This window comes from Haliotis rubra, unplaced genomic scaffold (assembly GCF_003918875.1).
Source record: "Haliotis rubra isolate DU_JTF1 unplaced genomic scaffold, ASM391887v1 Scf85, whole genome shotgun sequence".
NCBI lineage: Eukaryota > Metazoa > Mollusca > Gastropoda > Lepetellida > Haliotidae > Haliotis > Haliotis rubra.
Genome location: NW_025767579.1, coordinates 1,462,100 through 1,474,380, shown reverse-complemented (window position 1 = coordinate 1,474,380; position 12,281 = coordinate 1,462,100). Strand labels below are relative to the sequence as shown.

Sequence of the window (12,281 nt, the reverse complement as noted above, 5' to 3'; positions counted from 1 at the left end):
AATTTTATGGCAGCTGCTTTATCATTCAGAGATGAATATTGTGTAAACATTCAACAAGAATCAGTTACAACAAGCACCGTTCCCAGCCTCCCTCTTTCATCCACACACCTTGATATGCCTGAGGTAAAAAGTTTGAATCTGATGCAAAAAGAAGAATTGTAGAAACTATGTTGGTAGTGCAGTTTTCATGATTTTAAGTGCAGTTAGGGCGTAAAAAATACCAACAAAAAATATTTTTATTAACTGAAACTAATTTTAAAAGTTTTAGAAACTGTACAACGAACCTTGCGTGCACAATAAACATTCCTTATTCTATGAAGGAACACTGCTGTATTTGAGCCCGTGCAGCTCATCACAACAGCGACAATGTAATGTAATCACCCACATGACTACAGAGGCCCAGATTAACTCACAGTCATATTGCCCAAGGCAGGAATAAATCAATTGTAATAAGTCCACTAATAACAATTCCTTACTTTATCACTTTCTCAAGCTTGATTAAGATCCTTCTGAGTGACAGACTAGTTTCTTTTGTTGTCATAGCGACCAGTACCATGCAGCATGGCCACTTATTTTATAGCTAACACTCAGGGAGTAGTTTTCACTTCCATGCTTTTTTGTCAGATACTGTGCTGCAACAATATGAAATGTCAGCAATAGAAGTGTAACAATACATGCGATGTGCCATTGAGATTGACATCCAATGATCGAGGGAAAACATACCAGCACCTTGAGCATGCACTAGTGCGTGGATATGTGCGCTATATAAATATCCTATAATAAAAATAAAATAACAAGAGTATGGGGTATCCCAATACTATTGGTGTGACAAGATTTATATCCCCATACTGTACTTTTCTCTTTGGGAGATAATCTGTTTGCAGGTGCTCACTCATTAAATTTCTTTTCAAGCCTTGTAGATCGAAGATACAATATTGTCAGGCAGAAACATATAGCAGGGGCAAATACAGGCTTTTAAAAAAAATATATTAAAAAATGTGTGTGCGTGCGTGCGTGCACGCACGCAGTCCATTTTCAACCGGTTTCACGTAAATTTTAATGGTCATATAATAAACTTTCAGTTATGCTGTTCATAGTCACACAGGAATTACTAGAGAATCTGCATAAGCTGGTTATTGTTCAAGCAATTTTACGCAAAAAGAACATGTAGTATATAACCTGCATGACATATCAGGTGACAACACTGCATCGATGCACCAGTCAGTAAGGACATTCCACACAGTGGTGTGAGAGTTTGTTGTTTTGTCTGTTGATGGTGCATCCAGCCATAGCTCTGCCATATGTCAACCAGTCAATAATTGCCCCAAGCCTGGACCAGATAAACCAGTGATGGATATTATAAGCAGTTCCCCACACCATCAGGGAACAGGGCAGCAATCAACAAAGTCTCACTCAGTCTGACCACTAGTGGTGTAATGGTACCGCAATATCGTACTGCCATACTTGACTCATGAAACAATACACTAATTCACAACTCCTGTGTCGCAATGTATATGATGCATTACAAGTTTTGTTGGTTTAAAAACATGTACAATACCAGAAAGTGTTCAAGAACAAGTTAAGCCGATTTTCTTGTATTTAATGGCTGGCTGTGAACAGAAGGGTGGTTTACACACTGCTCAAATGTTTCTCCGTTCAATTCCCATCTTTGGAATTTGAATATAAATTATTCTGGGTTGTGATTCACCTGCAAATAATTAGAAGATATGAACATATGAAACAATAGCACTGTATTAGGATACAAATCGTATCACGCCCATATTAGTCTGATAAACATCATGTCGTGGCTCCGTTACCATCCAGTCCTTTAGTAACCTCTGAACAAGCATTATCAGCAGGGAACCTATTCAGTGACTCCTATTTGAAGTCAAGGTTTTGAAAAATATTTTAATAAGGTTCTTGATTCTCAATTTGAAAATGATCAAAATTGTGACTGTGGAAAATCCCTTCCATTTTAAATGTTTATCCCATCGAAAGGAGATCGAGTTGATGACTTTGAGGTTGATGTCAGTGTACAGCCCTAAACTTTACTCTGTATTAACCTTTTTGAGGTTGGATGATCAGAAAACCCATTCCGACTGTTGTTTTTCCAATCTGGTAAGTGACACTCGCCAAATGAAATGTCATTCTACTGTGAACCATAAAGATCTAATTTCACTGAGACTTGTTCAAAGCATTGTTTCAGAAGCAATATTTGTGCACTGACATAACTTAAATGCCAGGGGTTCTAGTGTCTCTGCTAAAGAAAAATCACTTAAATTCTCTAGGTCAATCTTGTGTTCATAAAACTTTCAGAGCTCCAGTCTTTAAGACAATTTAATATCAGTGGTTGTACAAGCAGTGTCCCCAGTGTGTGAAACATCCAATATAATGACCACTTGAAATAAGACAAGCAACAGTTTCCCCAGAAATGATTAGAAAAACCCCAGATTTTATTAGAACACTGCCTTTATCACTCAGCAACATCATAATCATAGCTTGGACACGGCGAATCACTGGCCTTCAGCAGCAACTGTCATCCCTCTATGGAGTCTTCTCAGGACACTGACGCCATTGTCATTAACGACCTTAATCCTACAGGTTAATTAATCAGTGAGTGAGTGAGTTTAGTTTTACGCCGCACTCAGCAATATTCCAGCTATATGGTGGCGGTCTGTAAACAATCGAGTCTGGACCAAACAATTCAGTGATCAACAGCATGAGCATCGATCTGCACAATTGGGAACTGATGACATGTGTTAACCAAGTCAGCGAGCCTGACCACCCGATCCCGTTAGTCTCCCCTTACGACAAGCATAGTCGCCTTTTGTGGCAAGCATGGGTTGCTGAAGACCTATTCTAACCCGGATCTTCACGGGTCGGTTAATTAATCAGATTAAGCATTGTTGATGTATGGTGGTAGTCATGGGTTACTATTTTCTACTGGCCAGAGTTCAAGACATAATTCACCCATTATCCATACAAGTTCTTGTTATGTGCGAATTGATACATGATTACATATGCTATATAACTGGAAGAAGAATTCACGCTTCAGATTGGGATATGTGCAGATATCTTCCCACTTCCAGAAGAGTTAGATATCAAATCTCATAGTGTTTCCTGTGTGGATTCCACCAGAGGATACTGGACGATCACATCACCCGGTAATGTACAAGCTAGGATTACAAGACCTTGGCTACAACTGTAACCTGGCAACAAGAACCATATACAACCAGACACATCTGGAAGTCCACAAGGATATACAGGTCATTGAACTTACATGCTATATTCAAGTCAAGCTTATAAATAATGAACCGTATCATATGAATAGGAACAGTGAATAATGGGACTAATTATTAAGAAAACGATTTCCTATGCTGGTGCTAGCATGGTATCAGAATCTAAACTGAAGCATTGCCTTGCAGTAGAATACAAATAGTCATTTGTAAGAAATCTTGTTCTTGAATTGATTCATACTAATACTTTGGCTATGATTATATTTCATTACTGTGTTTTATTTATTATAACGTTCATTTGAAAAAATGTTTCTACTGTTGCCTAAATTCAAAGTTAAGACATTGAAACTACTGCCATAACTTGACCAAGGTACAGAAAACTAGATTCATAATGAACTCCAAAGGACCACTAATTTTAGTTTGTTTTAACCATAGATCATCATAAACTTTCGACTTAACTGTGGCCAAGACTAAAAATAATAGTCTATATCTGGCAGCTCGTCATAAGCATAAGTGAGTTTGGTTTTATGCCGCCTTTAGCAATATTCCAACAATATTACAGCAGGGGACACCCAAAATGGGCTTCACACATTAGAACCATGTGGGGAATCAAACATGGGTCTTCAGCATGAAGAGCGAACGCTTTAACCACTAGGCTACCCCACCGCCCCTCGTCATAAGCATGGTCGTCATAAATGTAGTGTACTGTATACACGAATGCTTGATAGTAATGTCCTTTATTCTGCTAATAATTTTAACAAACAATATAATGTAACGTTTCAATTATTTCATGAGTAGCTGTCATAACCAAATATAGTAATGTACTCTTGAAAATAGCATTACCAAATATGGAGATGCCCCCTGTAACCAGTCGCGATAATGCAGATGTTTATTAGATGAGAGAATGGCTAACAATGGCAGGATTATACGGTCAACGTCCTGCGAATAAACAATCATTGATATTGCTAAAGTCTGCCTTAATCAGCCACTTCCTCATTTGGATTCAGGAACAGTCAATCAGAAGCTATGCAATTTTATCCCGATGACCATGTTCAACAATACGTGATTCTTGTCATGTTCCTAAGTAATCAACGTTTCACATATCACTATTAAGAACATTATACATGTGAATATCCTCTGGCAAAACCTTTCTTCATTGTTTTTATGACATATTCACCTGTCAGATTTAATGACAGAGTTTCGAAAGAGGGCGAAAAATTATCATATTGATTCAGCATTACTATGATTACTAGTTTCAAATTTTACCAATAAACTATTTTTCACCAGAATCACTCTTTTCTTGAACCAGTGGCCTGTATCAAACTTGTAAACAACAGTTGATTGTATAATGCCTACAGTGCAAGAGAACAATATTTACAGTTTCATTTTTATTATAGAATGTTAGTTTAATAAGACAGGGAAGCTCAAAGGCATGCAAGTCCTAGAAGTTTACCACTATAATGAAAGGTGCTGATATACTGGTACTCAAACCCTTGATCCAAGGATTTATGCACAGCAAAGGGGTGCAAGTCTGAATGATTGCTGGATGAAGGATGCTCAAGCAAAAACAGTAACAATGTTCAATGACAAACCAGCAACCATGACCAGACCAGCAACCATGATCAAACCAGCAACCATGCAACCATCAGCAACCATGCCACCATCAGCAACCATGATCAAACCAGCAACCATGACAAAACCAGCAACCATGATCAAACTAGCAACCATGCCACCATCAGCAACCATGATCAAACCAGCAACCATGATCAAACCAGCAACCATGACCAAAACCAGCAACCATGACACCATCAGCAACCATGACCAAACCAGCAACCATGACAAAACCAGCAACCATGATCAAACTAGCAACCATGCCACCATCAGCAACCATGACCAAACCAGCAACCATGACCAAACCAGCAACCATCACAAAACCAGCAACCATGATCAAACTAGCAACCATGCCACCATCAGCAACCATGACCAAACCAGCAACCATTACCAAACCAGCAACCATGATCAAACTAGTAACCATGCCACCATCAGCAACCATGATGAAACCAGCAACCATGACCAAACTAGCAACCATGATCAAACTAGTAACCATGCCACCATCAGCAACCATGACCAGACCAGCAACCATTATCAAACCAGCAACCATGACCAAACCAGCAACCATGATCAAACCAGCAACCATGATCAAACCAGCAACCATCAGCAACCATGACCAAACCAGCAACCATGATGAAACCTGCAACCATGATCAAACTAGCAACCATGACCAAACCAGCAACCATGATCAAACCAGCAACCATGATCAAACCAGCAACCATGCCACCATCAGCAACCATGACCAAACCAGCAACCATGATGAAACCTGCAACCATGATCAAACTAGCAACCATGCCACCATCAGCAACCATGATGAAACCAGCAACCATGATGAAACCTGCAACCATGATCAAACCAGCAACCATGACACCATCAGCAACCATGACCAAACCAGCAACCATGACAAAACCAGCAACCATGATCAAACTAGCAACCATGCCACCATCAACAACCATGACCAAACTAGCAACCATGACCAAACCAGCAACCATGACAAAACCAGCAACCATGATCAAACTAGCAGCCATGCCACCATCAGCAACCATGACCAAACCAGCAACCATTACCAAACCAGCAACCATGATCAAACTAGTAACCATGCCACCATCAGCAACCATGATGAAACCAGCAACCAGGACACCATCAGCAACCATGACCAAACCAGCAACCATGACCAAACCAGCAATCATGATGAAACCTGCAACCATGATCAAACTAGCAACCATGCCACCATCAGCAACCATGATGAAACCAGCAACCATGATGAAACCTGCAACCATGACCAAACCAGCAACCATGACATCACTAGCAACCATGATCAAACCAGCAACCATGACCAAACCAGCAACCATGACCAAACCAGCAACCATGACATCACTAGCATCCATGATCAAACCAGCAACCATGACCAAACCAGCAACCTCATATGACACCACCATGATCAAACCAACAACCATGACCAAAGCAGCCACCGTGACACGATAGACAGCAACAATACAGCCTGTACCAAACAAGGACATCAATGTTTTTGTCAACACGGTCCTGTATCCACTCCGCTGGGAGGTACAACACAATCATCCATGTTTACCAACAGTTGGGGCCCATGAATTATACATATGACAATCTCTAGAGGTGGGTTAGCTGTATGTAGCCACAATACTAGTGTGGACACAAGTGATGGTCCCACATCCATCACAATCTGCAGTTAGGTTTCCCAGTTCAAAGGCAGTGTGCAGAAAGAATATAATCTATATTCTAGGTCACAATTTGAGCCAGAAATCTGTGCTGGCCATAGGTGGCATCTGAAGGATTTGTTGTTCAGACTCTGTGACTTGTTTCATAGCTTAGCATCATACCCCAATCACTGGATTGTAAGGTTCACACTTGATTATTTGAAGGCCACTGCTACATGCCCTGAATATTTCAGAGTGCGGTGTTAAACAAGAAACAAACAAATCATTCGTATCTGTACAGAAGCAAGAAATATTTTGGTAATTCAAATTTGTTTTTCACACTGTACGGCGTATGCAGTGTATTTGAAGCGCCTTTTTTATTCCCCACTGAAATATACATTTTATGTCTGTTTTGTGGATGTTATTTTATGCCTGGAAAGTTCACAGGGAATTTACAGTATCAACAGCTGGGTCTAAATGAAACTTCCAGTGACTGAATACTAGTTCTCAAACACCTGTAAGGCCAAATAAAAAAAATGTTGTGGTTCCGATTACACCTCTTTAAAATTTAAGGTAGGTAGGTAGGACCTTTTTTTCAATTTTTTTTTTTAGAAGTAAAGTACAAACTAATAACACATTTATCAATGTATAATTGTTTATTCAATCAAGGTTTTGGCCATCATGTCGACTTTCTCTATCAGAATTACCGATGTCCGTTGGTGCCGGGGAAAAACAATGGTATCTAAAAGCTTATTTCATTTAAACCGCTTAACAAATTAGGGTCGGCACCAGAATTCATGGGCAGTCGGGTAATCGGAACCACAACATTTTGTTTTTAGGCCTAATATAAAAATATGTAAATACAGAATAAGTAATGTTTATCAACTTGCAATGTACAGAATGTGCAGCTCATCCAACATGACATGGACAGCAGCAAATGAAGATTTTCTCAGTTAATAAACAAAGTAAAACAACATCTTAGGCCTTCAGCAAAACAGCCATTTACAAGAAATTATTTACCCGACACAAAGCCTTGTTATTGCATGCTTGAAATAACATGTCTTGTAAAGGAATGTCAGTGTCAAGTGTTGTGAGCAAACAATGCTTCCTTGTTTTCAGCCCAAACCTCACTTGTCAGGACTACAGTTGATCTAAAGTCTCTCAATCTCATAAAATTCTGTCTTTCAAACATAAATAATCTCAACATGCATTTTCCAAACATTTCTGTTAAAAGAAAAACAACCTTGGCATTTAACATTTTACACACCAATAAAGAAGGGTTTTCAAAAAGACACATTTCCCGTTGAAATGACCTTTTCCAAAGATTAGAAAACATTGTTATAAGAAAAAATATACCTTGTAAGTTGAAGCTAATACAGTCAGAATCTCACACAGAATAGTAGACAAAGCATGACCAAAAACACAAGAGTGTACCTAAGTTCATGAATTTCTATTGATCTTTAGTTTGGCACTAAACAAAAGGGCCATCTTGGCATAACATACTTTTAACTTGCACCTGACAGACTGCAGATGTTTAGGTAGAGAAAATCAGTCAATAGCAAAGCATGGTAAGAATGTGTATTATCATGATTTTAAAATTATTCAAAATATATAACTAGAGATGCAAAGGTTTAATATGTTTAATGGGAAAAGATTGACTACCATAAAGACTATGGTTGTGACTGCCCACATAAATGAGTGAGTACTTAGGGTTCCTTTTGGCCAGTATCTCAGTATAACTTATATAAGCGTGTGTCAGTTTGATGTGGACGGAACTCTCAATGTGACGCAAGTCTGAGACATTTACCACTTTGGTATGGTGGGACAAACTTAGAAACATTATCAAGTTGAACCAGGATTCCAAACTATGATGACAGTTTAATTAACGTTCAGTAAGCATGGTCAGGGACTAACGACAATAAATGAACTTCTTAAAGGGAACCCCAACAGTTCAAACTATTGAGTACAAAATCATATTAGCAGACAGCCTCAAATCTGAATCCAGTTTTTCACGTAGAATTACATTTTCTAGCTGGGTGACGGCAGCCTGCAAACAATTCAGTGATCGGCATTATCAGCACTGATCCAAGAGATCAGACAATGATGACATGTGTCAACCATATCACCAAGCCTGACAGCCCAGTCTATTAAGTCACCTCTTACAACCAGCACTGATCCAAGAGATCAGACAATGATGACATGTGTCAACCATGTCACCAAGCCTGACAGCACAGTCTATTAAGTCACCTCTTACAACCAGCACTGATCCAAGAGATCAGACAATGATGACATGTGTCAACCATGTCACCAAGCCTGACAGACCAGTCTATTAAGTCACCTCTTACAACCAGCACTGATCCAAGAGATCAGACAATGATGACATGTGTCAACCATGTCACCAAGCCTGACAGCACAGTCTATTAAGTCACCTCTTACAACCAGCACTGATCCAAGAGATCAGACAATGATGACATGTGTCAACCATGTCACCAAGCCTGACAGCACAGTCTATTAAGTCACCTCTTACAACCAGCACTGATCCAAGGGATCAGACAATGATGACATGCGTCAACCATGTCACCAAGCCTGACAGCACAGTCTATTAAGTCACCTCTTACAACCAGCACTGATCCAAGGGATCAGACAATGATGACATGCGTCAACCATGTCACCAAGCCTGACAGCACAGTCTATTAAGTCACCTCTTACAACCAGCAATGGTTGCTAGGGACCTATGTTAACTCAGAATTCCCTAGCAACCATCATGGCGTAGTGTTATCCCATAATTTTCATGTTTTCAAAATGGTCTCCAGGGAACACAAATGGAAAGTAGAAGAGTTTCTTGTTAGTGTAATTTGCATAAAAGCAAAATGGTCCTTGTCATAACCCTGAGGAAAGAGGTTCCAGGATTCAAATAGCACCGTGTCAGAGATAACTCAACATAGCATTGTGTCACAGCTAACTCAACATAGCATTGTGTCACAGCTAACTCAACATAGCATTGTGTCACAGCTAACTCAACATAGCATTGTGTCACAGCTAACTCAACATAGCATTGTGTCACAGCTAACTCAACATAGCATTGTGTCAGAGCTAACTCAACATAGCATTGTGTCACAGCTAACTCAACACAGCATTGTGTCACAGCTAACTCAACATAGCATTGTGTCAGAGCTAACTCAACAAAGCATTGTGTCAGAGCTAACTCAACATAGCATTGTGTCACAGCTAACTCAACATAGCATTGTGTCACAGCTAACTCAACATAGCATTGTGTCACAGCTAACTCAACATAGCATTGCATTGTGTCACAGCTAACTCAACATAGCATTGTGTCACAGCTAACTCAACATAGCATTGTGTCAGGCTAACTCAACTTGTGTCAACATAGCATTGTGTCACAGCTAACTCAACATAGCATTGTGTCACAGCTAACTCAACATAGCATTGTGTCAGAGCTAACTCAACATAGCATTGTGTCAGAGCTAACTCAACACAGCATTGTGTCAGCATTGTGTCAGATAACTCAACATAGCATTGTGTCAGGCCTAACTCAACATAGCATTGTGTCACAGCTAACTCAACATCAGCATTGTGTGTCACAGCTAACTCAACATAGCATTGTGTCACAGCTAACTCAACATAGCATTGTGTCAGGCCTAACTCAACATAGCATTGTGTCACAGCTAACTCAACATAGCATTGTGTCACAGCTAACTCAACATAGCATTGTGTCACAGCTAACTCAACAAGCATTGTGTCACAGCTAACTCAACATTGTGTCAGCATTGTGTCACAGCTAACTCAACATAGCATTGTGTCACAGCTAACTCAACATAGCATTGTGTCACAGCTACAGCTAACTCAACATAGCATTGTGTCACAGCTAACTCAACATTGTGTCAGCATTGTGTCACAGCTAACTCAACATAGCATTGTGTCACAGCTAACTCAACAACTCAGCATTGTGTCACAGCTAACTCAACATAGCATTGTGTCACAGCTAACTCAACATAGCATTGTGTCAGGCCAGCTAACTCAACATAGCATTGTGTCACTAACTCAGCTAACTCAACATAGCATTGTGTCACAGCTAACTCAACATAGCATTGTGTCACAGCTAACTCAACATAGCATTGTGTCACAGCTAACTCAACATAGCATTGTGTCACAGCTAACTCTCAACAACTCAGCATTGTGTCACAGCTAACTCAACATAGCATTGTGTCACAGCTAACTCAACACAGCAGTGTCACAGCTAACTCAACATAGCATTGTGTCAGAGATAACTCAACATAGCATTGTGTCACAGCTAACTCAACATAGCATTGTGTCAGAGCTAACTCAACATAGCATTGTGTCAGAGCTAACTCAACATAGCATTGTGTCACAGCTAACTCAACATAGCATTGTGTCAGAGCTAACTCAACATAGCATTGTGTCACAGCTAACTCAACATAGCATTGTGTCAGAGTTAACTCAACTTAATATTGACCTAGAAACTCCAGACTTACTAATTTAGTGTTATCCTAAGGACTATTTACTCTGAGATCCAACATTTATTAGACTCAGGCTTCAGACTAGAGGTTAAAGTCACATCTACAAGGATAAATCGCTCAAATCTATTGACTGCAAAAGCAAATGGCATTTGTTTTAATTAGTCCAACAGTCTCAAAATACTACCACAATTAAAGTACACATTATTTATAATATCTAGCAAAAGAATATACATGGACAAATCTCAAAAACATAATAAACATTGTTTCATAAAGTCACAATAATATATATTCATTAAGAATCAGAATATTTCAAAACCCAATGTGATTCATGTTAAAGTTATTTCTGTAAAAGAACTTTGCACAAGATCTTTCTACACTGTTGAAAAGTAACATTTTATGTTGTGCTGCATTCGTAATTTTTAAGACATTGACAACTTACTATTCTAAACACAGTTAAATAATGTAAAGAGTAGTATTCCAAAGACCATGTTGTGTTCTAAATTACTAACACATGGACAACATGAAAACTCACCATATGCAGCAGATAAACAAAACCAACTTTCCTAATGCATAAATACATTTCAAACAATTAAAAACATGACATGAAATCGGAAAATTTATAAAAAAGTCATTAACCTGGCTGGAGCTGGCATTAAGCCATCTGTGTCGATGTCGTCACGGTAACGACTCATCCCGCCAACAGGCCTACCCTCGTCAGTGTGACTCCTGTGCCTTCTGATCATACGAACTCCTTTGGTCTTTGTAGCTTTCACTATGCTATCTGTGGGCATGTTTCACAGGTGCCGGACCCCGCGACAACACACACACACAGACCAAAACAGCTTCTGATTGGATGATTATTAATTCATGAATATCAGTCCTTCCTCAATCAACTATAAGAGCAGTGACGCAGGTCGACCGAGGTATTCGTCTCAGCTGTTCTGGAATAGAGAATCAATGACATCAGAGCAGCAATAACAGTCAAAGCATGAGCTTGTCAAAAGACTTGCTGGATGTTAAAGAATAAAAAAAGCTATGACAGGGAAATCTATAACCTTAGCTGGCCTCGTTGACAATTTTCTCTCCTAACGACAGCAATTACCTACATGTCTTGTGTTAAACTGATGCTCCAACAGCATTGTTGAGTTTCCCTTTGAGCTCCCCTATAAACACCACTGTCATAACTTGAATGGAACTTCCCCACTAACCTTTCAGCATCAATGCTGTTGAAGAAATCAATGTGGTCTACCAATAAAATCAGT

At 39.4% G+C, this 12,281-nt stretch overlaps 1 protein-coding gene across 1 annotated transcript in view; it reads right to left on the bottom strand.

Annotated features, from left to right (window-relative positions):
- Positions 1 to 11,955, bottom strand: part of LOC124262674 (WD repeat-containing protein 37-like) — a 28,737-nt gene extending 16,782 nt beyond the window's left edge. Inside the window, 1 exon segment of the mRNA XM_046697181.1 lies at positions 11,656 to 11,955. Within this exon segment, the coding sequence (XP_046553137.1) occupies positions 11,656 to 11,810 (155 nt within the window). The 5' untranslated portion in view covers positions 11,811 to 11,955.
- Positions 11,956 to 12,281: the final 326 nt, after the last annotated feature.